Source organism: Hemiscyllium ocellatum, chromosome 18 (genome assembly GCF_020745735.1).
Source record: "Hemiscyllium ocellatum isolate sHemOce1 chromosome 18, sHemOce1.pat.X.cur, whole genome shotgun sequence".
Classification (NCBI taxonomy): domain Eukaryota; kingdom Metazoa; phylum Chordata; class Chondrichthyes; order Orectolobiformes; family Hemiscylliidae; genus Hemiscyllium; species Hemiscyllium ocellatum.
The window spans coordinates 50814284-50831260 of record NC_083418.1 but is presented as its reverse complement, the minus strand read 5'-3'; the positions used below and the strand labels follow the sequence as shown (position 1 = coordinate 50831260).

The 16977-nt window shown below is 38.4% G+C and overlaps 1 protein-coding gene across 1 annotated transcript in view; it reads left to right on the top strand.

The window, feature by feature from the left end:
• Positions 1-16977, top strand: part of si:ch211-210p4.6 (malignant fibrous histiocytoma-amplified sequence 1) — a 39065-nt gene that overhangs the window by 9887 nt on the left and 12201 nt on the right. The window contains exons 5-7 of the mRNA XM_060838532.1: positions 4630-4808; positions 8936-9423; positions 10348-10505. Of these exons, the coding sequence (XP_060694515.1) occupies positions 4630-4808; positions 8936-9423; positions 10348-10505 (825 nt within the window). The remainder of the gene's footprint in view (positions 1-4629; positions 4809-8935; positions 9424-10347; positions 10506-16977) is intronic.

The following is a 16977-nucleotide window of genomic DNA, read 5'->3' as shown; positions in this document are numbered from 1 at the left end:
AAATAATCCATATCCCTAAATTCTCTTAGTACCAAAAACTAATTGAACTCTGTTCTTGAATACACTCAATCATCTGCTGTCTGAGGTGGAGCATTCCAAAGATGTGCCATCTTTGAAGAAAAAAAATCTCTTCATCTCATTTCTGAATAGGTCCAGCACTAACCAGTTCCTGCTCTTTCCTCATTCTTCCAGCACTTCTCCCCTTTCTGCACTCCCAAAAGTAATGATTCTCACTGGAGTACAGTTCCACACACATTTATTTACATTGGCTTTATAGATCATATTTTATCTATTTTTACTTAACTGAAATACAAGCACTCAAACAGAAGTTTATTATGCAATACAAATTGAATAAACTAAACTACTTGTATGTTAGGAGATTTCAAAACACACAGGAAAATGACAATCCCATATCCCAACATCATCGATTTACAGTATCCACAAATACTGAAACCCTTCTCTAGCACATCCATCGGTTTGCTCAATTGTTTCTTTTTATCACCACTTTTGGGAATTTGATAACTTTTTCGTGATTATTCACATAATTGAACTAGATTTTCTCAGCTTCAAATAACCCTTCAGGGTTCTAACCAAACAATTCAGGTCTGAAGATTTCAAACCTATTACTTACAATGAGGTAACCTATTTCCCAACGGTTCTGAACTGTCTCCTTTCTTCAGGGGAGACTGACTTTGCATCTAATTCCAACCAGGACATTAACAAACTGCTACCAGTCAGTGATGTATAGAAGTTTTCTAGGTTTTGCTAAAAACTAGGCAATTACATAGCCTTCAGTCACTATGAGTTGTTCACTGGAATGGTGCTGGTGCATGTTTTGTTCTAAAATGATGATTTTGCATTGATAAAGTATTACAAAGACCCAGATAGGTAGTTCTTCAAAAGCTGGTATTGGAAGTAAAGGCACAGGTTTTACTACTTGACATGTGTGGCATGTCTGCCAAATTTAACCACATGTTCAGTAATCCTGGCCAATACAAAACATCCTATATTTTAGCCTGTGTTTTCCTCGTCTAAGGCTCTTATCATAGTAACATTTCATTGTGATATTTAGATAGAATTACCACCCATGGACCATTTTCCATTCCTCATTGGCTGGTATTTGAGTTGATCTCCATTTCCCCATTAGTTCTTTGTCTTCCAAATAATAGCATTCAGGTATTGTTTCTGAATCAATTTCTGAATAGGCTGTTTCACATAACTCTTTAAATTCTGAATCTGTTGATGGCATTTCTATTAAAGAAGAGTTAAACATATCAGTCTGATTCTCTTTACATTCATCTTTTTGAGATAATTTTTTTGAAAAATGTATTTGATAACTGAATTTAAAAATCAAACATCCACCTGTTTCATAGACTCTTTTTCTTTCTGTCTAATTCTATGCACTGAAATTAGGTTGCAACACAATCGAGGAACAGTACAGGATATTCCTTCTGCAACCTTTTAGTTTACCTCTACCAGTCATCACCACTCTTGGTGAGGTTAATATTCTTGAACCTGCCAGGTCAGTTTACAAAATAAAATCAATTCCTTCTATAGGCATTTATTCCATTATTTTTATTATAATGTCTCCATTCACCAATTCACTCTTTAATCTCACTCTGTATCTGAGACTGGTTTGTAACCTCCATGTACACATCCAGTCAATATTTTCTCATTCATTAACCCATCTGTAAGACAAATAGTATTATTAGCCAGCAACAGTGACTGACTTGCACCGGTGTCTCAATGTCTTTATTGGTTTACCTCCTTGATTCTAAACACAAGGAGTCACCCTCCTTTTGAGACAAAATACTCAGAACTTCTAGAGATCTGATTCTCTCTGTCAATATTAAACAAAGATTTTTTGCAGCTATCTAGAACTATCTCTCCCTTCGTAGTACATTCCAAGGAAACAGGATCTGTACTGCTACCATTTTAGTACCTATACCTGTTCTTGTCTGGATAGGGTGGATAGGGAGAAGATGTTTTCACTAGTAGTAGAGACTAAGACACAAGGGCACAGCCTCTGAGTGAAGGGGCAACCATTTAGAACTGAGATGAGGAGGAATTTCTTCAGCCAGAGGGTGGTGAATCTGTGCACCTCATTGTCACACAAGGCTCTGGAGAGCAAGTCATTAAGTGTATTTAAGACAGAGGTAAATAGGCTCTTGATTACTAATGGGGATCAAGGGTTAGGAAGAGAAGGCAGGAGAATGGGGTTGAGAAACATCAGCCATGATCAGCCATGGCAGAGCAGACTCAATAGGCCAGATGGCCTAATTCTGCTCCTATATCTTATGGTGATATGGTCACTTGGTACACAGCCATACCTGTACTTGTCAAACTCTGAAACATATCTCTTTCACTTCATCAATCCGTCTACGTTCTCAAATGAGGTAAAATTACTTTTGACTCCATGTTCAGGAAATGTTGTCTCTGAGCAGAGAGCCTTAAGTTAAACCAAGTCCTTCATTGGAATCAGAATCATTCTTTGAACTATCACCTTGTCCTTTCTACTTCACCTTAGGCTTTTTCTCTCGCCAACTCATGTCGTTAAAGTTCTCTTTGGAATTCGATTGTTCTTATTTCCATCTCCTACTTCTTGGTTCTCTCACTTTCCATCTTTGATTGGTTTACTTTCTCATCAATTTCTGATTTCCTAATTTCCTCACTTTCCATTTCAAATTTCCTTAGTTCTGTGTCCTTTTCCTTACCGTCTGCTTTCCGCTCTCCTTTAACTCACATGCTTCCTTTCCTAACTTTATCTCAGATAATTTCAGCTGGAACACTCCAACTTTAGGTTTCCTTTCTTTCAATTCAAAATAACGGAGCATCTCACCCTTGTGAGATCCTGCTTTTATTTCTACCTTCGATTTATCTATCAGCCATTTCAATTTGGCTTTAGCCAAAGGATTCAGACAAGCTACTGTTATATCTTTCACTTTCAGAAAACTCGCAGCAACATTCACAGTCACCTTCAAATTCTGTGCATTAAACATCACAATATGCAGTTATTTTATGCCTCTAACCATTTTGTCCCTGTTATAATAAGAAGAAACTCGCAGATCCCTCTTAAATCCAGCAAATGCAAATTAGATAAGAATCCCCAATTGTTATGATCCCAACTCTTGCTATCACTGGACAAGTCCAAGGGTGGACGCTGGGAGATTGTTTCCGTTAGGCGAGGAGACTAGGACCTGCGGACACAGCCTTAGAATTAGATGGGGTCAATTCAGAACAGAAATGCGGAGACATTTCTTCAGCCAGAGAGTGGTGGGCCTGTGGAATTCATTGCTGCAGAGTGCAGTGGAGGCCGGGATGCTAAATGTCTTCAAGGCAGAGATTGATGGATTCTTGATGTCATGAGGAATTAAGGGCTACGGGGAGAATGCTGGTAAGTGGAGTTGAAATACCCATCAGCCATGATTGAATGGCGGAGTGGACTCGATGGGCCGAATGGCCTTACTTCCACTCCTATGTCTTATGGTCTTAAGTCAGCTCCCAGACTGAAATCTGGCTTGGTAGATCAAATTTGTTTTTTTAAAAAAATATATAATGAGGCAGCATTTCACTGAAACACAAGCTTACAATCTGCAGAAAAAGTTAGAAGTGTATTACGCAAAATAAGTGAAAATAAAATAGACTAAGCCAAGCTATTTACAGTTTGAAATATTTCAAAACACTTGGTAAAATAACAATCCCTTTTATCCCAACACCATCACTTTATACTTCTCAAACACCAGAGATTGTCACTTTTCTACCACATCCAGAAGTTTGACTTAATTGTTTCTTATAATTCACTGCCTTGAAAGTTTGATACTCTCTTACATATTACTCACACAATTGAATTTAGACTTTCTCAGCTGCACATAATCCCTTCAGGATTCCAACCAAACACTTTAGTGTGTAGTTTTCAAACTGAAACCCTTACACTAAGGTAACATCTTTTAAAACTGTTCTGATCTATCTCCTTTCTTCATCAGAAACCATATTTTTTTCATTTACCTCCAACCAGACATGGGCAAATTGCCACCAAAATATTTCCAAGTCAAGTGGTTTTCCTCAGGCGATAAAATATCATTTTCTGACTCTTCTAAACTGAAAGCAAGCTAGTGGTTTTCAAAGTTCACTCCTTATACATATAAAGTCTCACAATGTAAAAAGATTCCGATTATCACTCTGGGAACTCTCTCTCTCTCTATCATAGTCATTTGGTAAAATAAATCAATGCTTCAGAAATACTAACAAATTAATCATTAAATGACTGCATGCACACTGACTAAAACTCACACGTCACTAGTTCAAAATCCAAACTCTAAAATAAATGATATTAATATGCTAAATCACACACTTTACATCATAACTCACATTACAGTCGCATACACACTCTTATTAGAGTGCAATTCCACTCATGTTAGTTCAGATTGGGATATAGTTCCAGAGACTCTGGTTCCCTCTGGGATATAGTTCCACCAACACAGATTCACACTTGGGTATAGATTCTATAAGCACTGACTCTGGAGTACAGTTCCACAAAAGTAACTCCCACTGGCACACAGTTCATCCACGTAGATTGGCATACAAGTTCCACTGACACTGACTCTTAATGTTGTCTGTTTTTAAAAACAGGAACTGTAGCACTCGATGAATTACAGAAAATGTTAAATCTTCACAACATTGACAGTGAACAACTGGAATACATACTGAGTTATTTGCATCGGATTGGATTAATTCTGTGGTTCCAGGATCTGCAGGCTCTGGAAAACACTGTATTCCTGAAGCCATCATTTCTGATCACTTTGTTTAAGGTAAGTGTCTGACTAGGATCACTCTTGTTTTTATTCTGTTTGAGATGATTGCCATTCTTAGATGACTTCCTCATTTCACATGCATAAAATCATAAAAACATACAGCACAGAAAGCATTTGTCACTCTGTACCAGTCCTTTGGGTGAGCTGTATTTAATTCAGTCTGTCAGTTTTTCCCCACATCATAGAATCATAGAGTCATGCAAACCCTTCGGTCCAACCAGTCCATGCATGCCATAATCCCAAAATAGACTAGTCCCACCTGCATGAGCTTGGCCCATATCCTTCCAAATATTTCTTATTCATGATTCTTATCACTTATCTAAATGTCTTTTAAACATTTTAAGTGTACCCACATCCACACTTCCTCTAGAAGCTCATTCCATACATGAACCATCCTCTGCGTAAATAAATTGCCCCTCATGTCCTTTTTAAATCTTTCTTCTTTCACATTAAAAATATGCCTCCTAGTTTTGAAATTCCCCCCATCATAGGGAAAAGCTATCTGCTATTCATCTTACGTATCCATCATGATTTTATAAGCCTTGCAGATGTTTCTTATTCATGTCCAAAACTTCTTTAAAATCTAATTCCATAATGCTTTCAGGGAGTGTAATCTTAACTCAGAATCTTAACTCGATGTGAAGAGTCTTCCCTATTTCCCCCTAGTTACTTTGCCAAACATATGAAATCTCGGCCCTCCAGTGACAACGCAGAGCTTTTCAAAGGCCAGGGTGCTCAGGTTCAGAGTGGTGACGTTCAGGATGTATTGTGAGTGTTGAAAGGGGTGAGACTTGGGGATTGGAAGAAGGATGAGGGATTAAGAAGGGTGCTGCTACCCATGAGTCAGTGTGTGCTTGTGATCATTCAAAAGGTGTGGTTTTGAGCATTAGCTCTTCATCAGGAATGATGACGAGCTTATGCTTGAAATGTCGACTCTCCTGCTCCTCGGATGCTGCCTGACCATCTGCGCTTTTCCAGCACCACACTTTTTAGCTCTGATCTCCAGCATCTGCAGTCCTCACTTTCTCTTTGTGATCCTTCACACCTGAAAGGAAGATAAAATGTTTCTTTGTTAAAGTTCCAAATAGGGTGGAGGATGAAATGAAGCTATGGAACATTTGGTGTGCTTAAGGTCGAGATTGGGAGAGTGAGCCCACAGTAGTGTGTGGCTTTGAGAGGATGTCAAATGGTGTGGTGAGAGCAAAGGCCTGATGAATTTTCTGCCTCTTGGACATACCTGTGATCATAACATAAAAGATGCAGTTGGAATCCAGAAGGAGTGAGTTGAAGCTGAGATAGTTGCTGAGAAGGCAACATGGCTGTGAAAGGAGTTTTTTTTAAAAGACACCTGCTCAAACACGAGGAGGAAAGGAAAGAAGATGGCCAGATTAGAAGAGCTAAATAGAAATCCAGTCAGAGTGGAGAGCGGAATGGGTAGGCATTCTGGAAGAGAAGTGGCCATGAATTAAATAGTAAAATGAAAGAAAAACTCTTCAGATGCTGAAAATCTGAAAAAAAAATCCAAAAATAAATGGATGGAAATCTCAGCAGGCCAGGGAGCATCTGTCAGGTGTAACAGGGTTAATGTTTCAGGTTGATAACCTTTCATTCGATGTTATGAGTTCTAGTCAAATCCCACTATTCCATGAACTGCACCAAAAGTATGAATAACTTAGTTAATCACCAAAATGGTCAAATTATTTCTCTTTACCACTGTTATCTGGAAAAAAAACCTTCACCTGATTATTTAATAAAGTAAAGAGAAACGTATTTATTAGAAACAAACTTATGCTTTAAATAACTGATAAAACTGGTTATCAACTAAACTATTACACAGAATTAATCCATATCTCCCAAATCCCACACAAATATAATTCATACACAGATAAGGAAGGACAATTCTGCAAAGATATCATGGGCTTCAAACTTAGGCAAAAAAAAGGAACAACGTTTCTGTAGGGCAAGGTTTTGAATGCAGAAGGAAGAATGGACTGACTTCTGTGATTTCCTGTCAATAAGATTCAATTTCTGACAGACACAGAATGATAGAAGAACTTTAGCCTAGATTTCACCTTCAGATGGGAAATGGTTAGGAGTCCTGATAATTCATCAAGTTTTTCAAATTGCTTTTCAGAGAGAGAGAGATTTTTTAGCTGGTTTTGTTTTAAGAGCTTTTTCTTACTGACTGAGAGAGGGAGTGTGTGTGTGGGTGAGAGAGACAGAGATAGTGCTACTTCTTGTAAGCCTCTCCACAGCTACAACTTCTGGGTGTGTATTGAAAAAGCAACTTTAGTTTAGAAGCTGTTAGTTGGCAACCATCAGCATAAATCCAGCTTTTCCAAATCTGTTTGTTGAACAATAAATCCATAAAAATCTTTCTCCTATTGCTTCTTAAGAGTTACCTGGATATTCTTTCCATAAAGTCAATTGATTGGGTAAATCAATATCTATTTGACCTTTTATCTTTTTGTTTCTAATAAATCAAATGGTAAATCCTCTTCAATCTAGTAATGTCTTCCATATTCAGTTTCTCATAGTTTAAAAATATATATGTCTTTCTAACATGCATCCACTCTCGGATGAAACATCAGTCCTAAATATCTGTCATCACAAAGTGGACTTGATATAAGTAAATGCAGGAAAGTCACATTAATTCATCAGTATTGACTCCTAATAGAGGACTTAGAAAGATTAAAGACTTGGAGCTGGAGTAGGCCATTCAGCCTTTCAAGCCTGCTTTGCCTTTTACGATGATCATGGCTGATTTATACAGTTTCTTGTTACCATTTGTTTTCTTTCTCCATACTGTTCCATTATATTGTTCAAAGTCAAAAGTCACATGACACCAGGTTATAGTCCAACAGGTTTATTTGATATCACAAACTTTCAAAGTGCTGCCTCTTCATCAGCAGTGCTCTGAAAGCTTGTGATTTCAAATAAACTTGGACTATAACCTGGAGTCGTGTGACTTTTGACATTGTCAACCCCAGTCCAACACTGGCAACTCCATTTCATGTTATGTTCTTGATGCATCTGGAACAATTTTTACCTTATAAATTTACGTTAGCAAAATACCAACAAAATAATTCAGTGTTTTGAATTTCAAATTTACAAAGACCAAGGATTTATGATCAATGTAAATTTGTGTTTTGTTGTGACAGTGATAACATGAACTTGGCAACTTTTAAGTGCCAATAATAAACCCAGAGCTTCCTTTTCCACTCTAGAGTCTTTCTACATGTTCCTGCCTGGGTGCTGTTTTAGCTTCAGTTTGTTCTATTCATTTATGGCCATCTTATGCAGTGGTCGTATCCATACCTCTGAGTCAGGAGGCTTGGGTTCAAGTCCGACCTTGAAATAACATCTCTGAACAGGTTGATTAGAAAATTTCTAGAACGAGCACTGCATTGTCAGAGATACTGTGTTTTAATGAGATTTTAAGGTGAGGCCTCATCTGCCCCTTCCTGGCAAATTGAACAGCCTATTGCCACTGAAGGAGGAATAGCATGGGAGTTCTGCCTAGTGTCTTGGCATTCATCACACCACTAATCTCACCACAAACGCATTATCTGCTTATTACTACATTGCTTTTTTGTGGAATCTTGCTGTCTACAAATTCACTGCTGTGTTTAATAACAATGATCACAATTCAAAGAAATACTTTGTTCACTGTAACATGGTGATGTTGTGAAAGGCCTTTACTAATCTGAAATTAAAAACTGAAAATAATGGAAACACTCTGCAGAGTTGGCAGGATCTATGGAGCGAGAAACAGAGTTAAAGATTCAAGTCTAAGGCCATTCACAAGAACTGTGAAAACAAAAATCACAGACCTAAAACGTGAACTGTGTTTCTCTCCATGGATGCTGCCATTTGTGCTGAGCATTTCCAGCATTTGCCTTTGTCATTTCAGATTTCCTCAGCATTTTGCTTTCTGCTACAGAAATCTTTGTATGTTTTTCTTTCAAGAATCTCCCCTTCTCGGGAAAAATGAAATAACATGAGTGATAATAATAATCACAAATGAAAATGCTCTAATACACCCACTACTGAGTAATAGGGAAAACAGACTCAAGTTTCTATCAACTGGAATGTCTTTCTAATCAAGTTCTGTGCTATTTCAGATGATTGTCCGCCATGATCTGTTAAACCAGCTGAACAATATCCCAGCCAGAACACTGAAAAAGGAATCAGCCGTTAAGCCAGACCAACAAAAATGGATCTTTGACTTTCAGACTAAAGCAACTCTACACCTTAAAGCCATCATAGTACTTGTCAAGCACCAATTGAGGCTAAACGGTAATAAGGATCTGCATGAAATTACAGAGGACCTGATTGGAGACGAGAAAGAGAAAGGCAAACTCTTCCAAATATTGGAATATTTTGATATCTGTCTTTCTTCAAAACCCCAGGCCCTAAATCCTGATGCACGTGAGTTCAGACCAGGTTCCCAGTGGTTACCGCCAGATAATGCTCCGCCTCTCACCTACCTATTCCCAAGTTACTTGACTGATGCAAAGGTGGTATCAAACCAGTGGAATGAAGACAGTGATGAGGATCTCCATGTTCGAGCTTTCTTTTTGCCTGAAATTCCACAAGGATTCTTCCACAGGTATTCCTGCTCTTAACCTTTTTTTTACTGTTCCATGTTTCCCTCCTCTGTTAAATGCTACTGGGTGCTGGGAAAAAGCTTCATGAGGAACAGTTCTCTCTACAATATCTAGCCCATTTAGTGTGAGTTTAAATGATGAGATTGGGAAACCAGAGAAAAGGAACAGGCCTGAGCTATTCAGCCTATTTCACCATGTTGTTAATGAGACAGCTGTATCACAAACTAGCTTTATATTTCAGAAATTCTGTGTATCTTCAGCATTTGCAGTTTGGCTTCTTATTAAGTGTACATTAATTAATTTAAATTGCATTTTAAATCAGTTTTGTTTTAACTGATTTGGATTTGTTTAATGAATATTAATTGTAGCCATACTGAAATTGTAATATTAATTATAATATTAATTGTAGCCATACTGAAAATACATTTTGTTAAGTGATGCTGCACTTGTCTCCTGGCTTGACAGCACCTTGATTTAAAATTTTTCACTCTTGTTCTCAGATCCCTTCACCTTGCCCCTGCCTAACTCTAGAAACTGTTCTACTCCATTTGTGATATTTGCATTCCTGCCCTTCTGAATTCTCCAACATCTATAATATTAATCTTTCCAAAATTTGGTAGCTTGGTGTTTAAGCTCTGGAAATCCCTGCTCTTTAAACCTCCCCATCCCTCTGTCTCTTCCTGCCTTTCTTATTATGCTTCTTAAAACCTACCCTCTTTGAGCAAGCTAATTATCACCGACCTTAGTATTTCCTTATTTGGCAAATATTATATGGTAATGCTTTATTTGATGTGCCTTGACAAATTTTACAGTCTTAAGGGTACTACATAAATGTAGTTATTTTTGTTGCTGTTGAAAACCAGTTGGTTATTAGCAAGTGTTTGCAAGACAATTTTTTTCCTAATTCCCATCTCTGCTTTTCACAGGGTTACAATTAAACTGTGTAATTTTATTTACTCTCACTGGGTTGGTAAGGAGCGATGTCTAGTTATATGTAATGGGAGGAAACTGCTCCTGAAGGAACACAATGAAGAAGCCAACAGTTACATTGAATTCCGCTGTAAGGAGAAGGGAGAGGAGAATGGTAGGTCTGGTCACACCCTTTTGTTCACCTGCCCTTTTGTGAATTGGGGTAACTGTTACAGTGAGATCTTAGGATAATCTATAATGAAAACAAATGCGGATGCTGCAAATCTGAAACAACAGCAGAAAGCACTGGAGAAGCCCAACAAGTTTGGCAGCATCTGTAGAGAGAAAAACAGAGTAAACATTTTGAGTCCAGAGACCCTTCTTTGGAATTAAAATAGCAGGGCAGGATTGGTAATTATGCTGATGATGAGGTTGGGTGGACGTAAATAGAGTACATGGAGAAGGTGCCCAGAGAGAGAGAGAGAGAGAAAGGGATGGGCAAACAAAGAGATTGCTGATGATAAGTCGAGAGAGAGAGAGAGAGAGAGAGAAAGAGATAGAGACATGCTGGATGGGATGCTAATAAGAAGAGTAAATAGTTGAAAATGAGTTGGCTGTGCAGGGAGCAGCCAACACAGAACAGGACCTAGAGGTGTGGGTGATGGTAACAAACATAACTCAGGGTGTTCACATTCTGAAGTTGTTGAACCCTGATGGCTGTAAGTACCTGCGCAGAAGATGAGATGTTCTCCCTCCAGCTTGCGTTGAGTCTCACTGGAGCAGTGCAACTGACCTGAGGCAGTGACATTGGCATGGAAACACAGTGTTGGGTCGAAGTACCAGGCAACTGTAGGCTCACAGTCATTTTTATGGGCAGAGTGTAGGTGTTCAGCAAAATGGTCACCCAATCTGCATTGCGTCTCCCCAGTGTAGATGAGAGTGCGAGTTTGGAGAAGATTTGTAGCTCAGGTTGTAGATCGGGTTGTAAGTTTGCTCACTGAGTTGGTAGATTTCTTCTCAGGCATTTTGTTATCATGCTAGGCAATATCATCAGCACTTCTCACTGATGATGTTACCTGGCGTGGTGATGAAACATTTGAGAATAAATCTACCAGCTCAGCGAGCAAATTTACAATCTGGTAGAGGAGACTAATGTGGTTTTCCATTCCTTTACAATTGTTAAAATATCAATTAAAGAAATAAGGGAATGCACTAAACCCTTAAAATATTAGATGTACTATATTCTCCTCAGCTGAACAAGGTATGCTACGTAGGACCTGATGAAAGGATTGTGCCCAAAACGTTGATTCTCCTGCTCCTCAGATGCTGCCTGACCAGCACTACACTCTAGACTCTGATCTCCAGCATCTACAGTCCTCACTTTCTCTGAGGTGCTGGATGAAAACAGACTCAGTATTCTATGACCACCAGAACAACGTATTGCAATTATATGGCCCCTTTGAGAAGGTTACATGTTCCAAGGTGTTTTGCAGGAATATTATGTCACAAACTTTGACATTGAGGTCATAAAGAATAATAGAGCAGGCGACTGTAAGTGGTAGGTTGTGAGAAGCAGAAAAGGAGCAGACGTACTGGAGAGATGGAGGGAATTCCAGAGCCTAGAGACCAGGCAGCTGGAGGCATGGTCAGCAAGAGTGGGGCACTGAAAATCTGAAGGACACAAGAGGCCAGAGTTAAAACACACCAATTGGCATTTATATCACACCTTTAACCATAATTAGCAATGTCACAGGTTGAGGATGAGCTTTTTGAGGAGAGGATGGTCGAGGGAAGATTTTCAAGTGGAGTCAGACAGTACTTGAAGAGAGGGAACCGTTAACCATATGAGCTAACATGGAGGCCAGGAAGGGACATGTCAGTGGTCAAACATTTCCTGAGAGTAGGTCACAGGCAACAAGAGGGTTCTTGTGCATTCCTGATTTTCATAATCCATCATTGGTGGCTGTAAAATCAGCTGCATGGATCCTAAACTCTGGAACTCTGTCCCCACCTCTCCTCTTCCTAAAGAATTTGTTTTAGGACCTCTATTTTTGGTGATCTGACCTAGTACCTCCATAAGTGAATCAAATGTCAGATTTCATTGATGACAATCCTCTGAAACATCTTGCAACATTTTAGTTTATTAAAGGTTCTATATAATTGCAATTTGTTGTTGTATCTCTATCTCTATTGTATCAGTGATTATTAGGTATTAGAGATTTTGTTATAACAGCAGTAGGGATAGTGAACTTTCTCCTTGTACAGGACATGACTTATTTCTGGGCTCTGTCCTGCAACAGTGAGGAACATGATGGGGAGAAAATCTATATGCTCACTTTTGACTGCAGAACATTTGGCAGTCAGGAAGTTCCTTTTTTTGATTTTGGAGTTTGCTTGTAGGATATTTTAACTGTCTTAAACAAAAATGCACTTCCCACAAATAAAACACACAAATATGTATTTTCTGCTTGGGACAGAAACATCTCAAGCAGTTGCCGAGTGTAGTTTTCCCACTCTGCATCTTAGCCCCAGTCTCAGAGAGCAGCTCCCAAACGACAGTGCCAGATCATCATTTCCAAAATCACTCAGTGGAACCAGGCTTTCTGAGTGACAGTGATTTCTGGAGGATTTTATACTTTGTATACCCACTGCTTAAATGTAAAATGTGTCTGTGTCATGAAGCATCCTCCCAGTTGTTCACCATTTTATAAAAGGAAGTGGCCATTTTTCCTCTTACGCTGTTCCACCATTCCATTAGATCATGGCTGATCTGTCCCATAACCTCATTTGCATTTATTTGATACAATTTGCATAAGAGACTAATGGCCAATTGAAGTCCGTGGAAATGAAGGTAATTATTTCACCTGGGTTAGGAAATAGGCAGGGTAGCAGAAGACAGAGATAAGGGCTGAGAGTAAGTACTCTAATTGGCAGGATGTGATGAGTGATTCCAATGATGAGCATTCTCATGTCCGTCTGGGATTACAAACTTCCACACCTTCCACAATATGACATACTACAGGTAGCCACAGTAAGGTGGGAGTCTAAGACGTCGACCTCATCAGGTCAAATGCCATGATACTGTATTGTAGCTGGGAGACCAAACCCAACATCAACTACTCACCATGCTTATTAATAACTTAGATGAAGTGATAACCATTTAAGTATATTTGCAGATTACAGAATATGAAGCAATATTGTAAATCATTTAGATGAAAGCATTGCATTACAGGTGATATTGATAAATAGGCAAAATTGTGGCAAATGGATTTCAATGTAAATAAATATAAGGTCATCCATATTTGGAGCTATAAAGAAAAGAATAGAGTGATTTATAAATGATGCAAAACTAGAAACAGTGGATGCTCAATGAAATTTGGAATGTGGGTACACAGGTCATAAAGGTATTATGAAAATCAATCAAATGCTGATGGGCCAATCTGGTCTTTATATTGAGAGCACTGAAATATGAGTGGATGGAAGTCATGTTACAGCAAGTCAAACGCCTGATTAGACTACACCCAGAGCATTGTTAGCACATCTGGGCACCATACATTAGGGAGGATATATTGGGCTTGGAAAGATATAGTTGGACTCCAAGGTTCTGACCACATGGACTAGGCGTAGAGGAGGCCACTCAGGGCTCCTAAGCCTGCTATACCAATGAATAGGATCATGGCTGATCTGATTACTTCACATTCCAGTCTATCTCAGAAAACCTTTCATCCTCATGTTTATCAAGAATCTACCTATCTCTATCTTAAAAAAAAACTCAAATGACTTTGTTTCAAGTGATTTGAGGAAGAGATTTTCAAAGACTCTGAAAGAAAAAAACCTTTTCATCTCTGCCTTAAAATAAGAACTCCTTTTTTCCTAAAAGGACTGTGACTCCTAATTCTGGACTCCCTATTACAGTAAACATCCACCTGTCCAGGCCCTGTAAAATATGATATGTTTCAATTAGGTTGTCTCTTAATCCTCTAAACTGCAGTGGCTAAAAGCCCTGGCCCTCCAATGTTTCCTCATATTACAACCTGCCCAGTCCAGGTATTTAATCAAGTAAACCTTCTCTGAACTGCTTGTAACACAATTACACCCTCACCTTTTCTTAAATAAGGAGACCAGTACTGGACACAGTACTCCAGCTGTGGTTTCACCAATGACCTGTATGAACCATTGCCTCTATACTTTTGTATTCAGTTCTTCTCATGATAAATGATAAATGATAGCCTAGAGTCGAAAGGGATGGTGTTAGAAAAGCACAGCAGGTTAGTCAGCATCCGAGGAGCAGGAGAGTTGACATTTCAGGCATAGTTCCTCTGTCTCTATAGCACAAAAATGTCCTGAAAGAACTCAAATGAATTGATGAAAAAACATGATTTTCTTTTCATATAGCTATTTGACTCTGTCTAATTACTTTGAACTTTTCTAAATGCCCTATTATAAGATCTTTAATAGTAGTTTCGAACATTTTCCCTCTGACAGATATTAAGCTAATTTCCTGATGAAGAGCTTACACCCAAAATGTTGACTCTCCTGCTCCTTAGATGCTGCCTAACCTGCTGTGATTTTCCAGTGCCACCCTTTTCGACTCTGATACTCTAGCATCTACACTCCTCATTTTCTTCTAAATGATAACTCAGTAAACATTTCCTAAGTACTTGCTGTACCTGCATACTAATCTTTTGTGACTTATGCACTTAGGCACTGAAAATCTCTCTTCACCTCAGAACTCTGCAATCTCTCACCGTCAAAATGATATGTTTCTTTTTTATTCTTCCTACCAAAATAAACAATACACATTTTCCTACATTGTCCACTGGACAGATCTTTGTCCACATGGGTAAACTACCAGTAGCCTTTTTTAAATGTTTTATGTCACATTCACAACTTCCTTTTCTACCTATCTTTGTGTCATCAGCAAATTTAGAATCCATAACTTCCATCCCTTCATTCAATTCATTTATATAGATTGTACAGATTCAGAGCCCAGCACTGATACCTGTGGCATAACACCCTTTAGATCTTTGCAGCCAGTAAATGACTCAGTTTATTCCCAATCTCTGTTTTCTTCCTTTTTAGACAATCCTCTGCATCAATATGTTAACTTGTACGTTATAAGCTTTTATTTTCTACAATAAACTTTGATGTGGCTCTTTATGAAATGTCTTCCAGAAATCTAAGTACAATATATTCACCAGTTCCCCTTTCTTTATAGCACGTGATATGTCCTGAAAGAACTCAAATGAATTGATTTTTAAAAATCATGATTTTCTTTTCATAAAACAATATTGACTCTGCCTAATTACTTTGAACTTTTCTAAATGCCCTATTATAAGATCTTTGATAGTAGTTTCTAATATTTTCCAACTGTCAGATATTAAGCTAATTGGTTTGTAGTTTTCAACTTTGTCTCCCTCTTTGGTTGAATAACGGAGTTGTATCGGCTATTTTCCAGACTAATGGAAACTTCCCAACATCTTTGGAATTTTGTAAAATTAGAACCAACCCATTAATCGTCTCCATAACCACATCATTTAAAATACTAGGATGAAATCCTTCAGAATTTAAAGACTTGTCAGATTGCAGCTCCGAAACGTTGTTCACGACCATTTCTCTGATGATTGTAATTTTCTTGTGTTCTTGCTCCCTTCCATTTCTTAACTTAGAGCTATTTCTAGGATATTATTTGTTCCTTGTGTCGTGATGATTGATGCAAAACACCTAGAAGAGAGTGAGGACTGCAGATGCTGGAGATCACTGTCAAAGAGTGTGGCGCTGGAAAAGCACAGCCGGTCAGGCATCATCCAAGAAGCAAGAGAGTCAATATTTCAGGCAGAAACATTCCTGATGAAGGGCTTTTGCCCGAAACATCAACTCTCCTGTTCCTCGGATGCTGGCTGACCTTCTGTGCTTTTCCAGTGCCACCCTTTTTGACTCTGATGCAAAATAACTGTCCATTTCATCTGCCCTCTCCATATATTCCATTTTAAATTCCTATCACTCACTTTCGATAGGACCAATACTTCCATTTTAAGAAGAAATCTGGAGAAACCTTTACAATCTATCCTAAGCGTCAAGTTAGTTTTCTCCTGTGCTCTAATTTTCCATCCTTTTTAAAGTATTAGTCATTTTTTTGCTTTTTATTAATATATTTTGTCCAATCATCTATCCTTTCACCCATCTTTGTGCATTTTCTTTTAAGTTATTTCTTTAAGTTTGATTATGCCTTGGAGTTGTTCTGGTGAAGCATGGCTGGTGGGTCCATTGTAGGGATTCTTTCCTTTCTCATTATAGCCCATCTATTGTGTTTGTTCTAAAATAACTGCTTAAATGTCTGCCACTGCAAATCTATTGGCCTATCCCTTCATCTAATTTGCCAGTTGACTTTAGCAAGCTCACTTTCAAGCAATCATAATTGCCTTTTTAAAAATTAACACATTAACCTGGAATCCCTCTTCTTCAAACTGGAAGAAAAACTCAATCATGTTACGTTATATCTAGGAGCACCTTTACAATGATGTAATTAACTCACCAAAGCTCACTGTACAATACCAGGCCCAGAATGCTCTGCTCTCTGGTTGACTGTAGAATGTACTCTTCTGAGAATCTACCCTGTTAACATTCTGTGTGCCCTCATCTAGGCT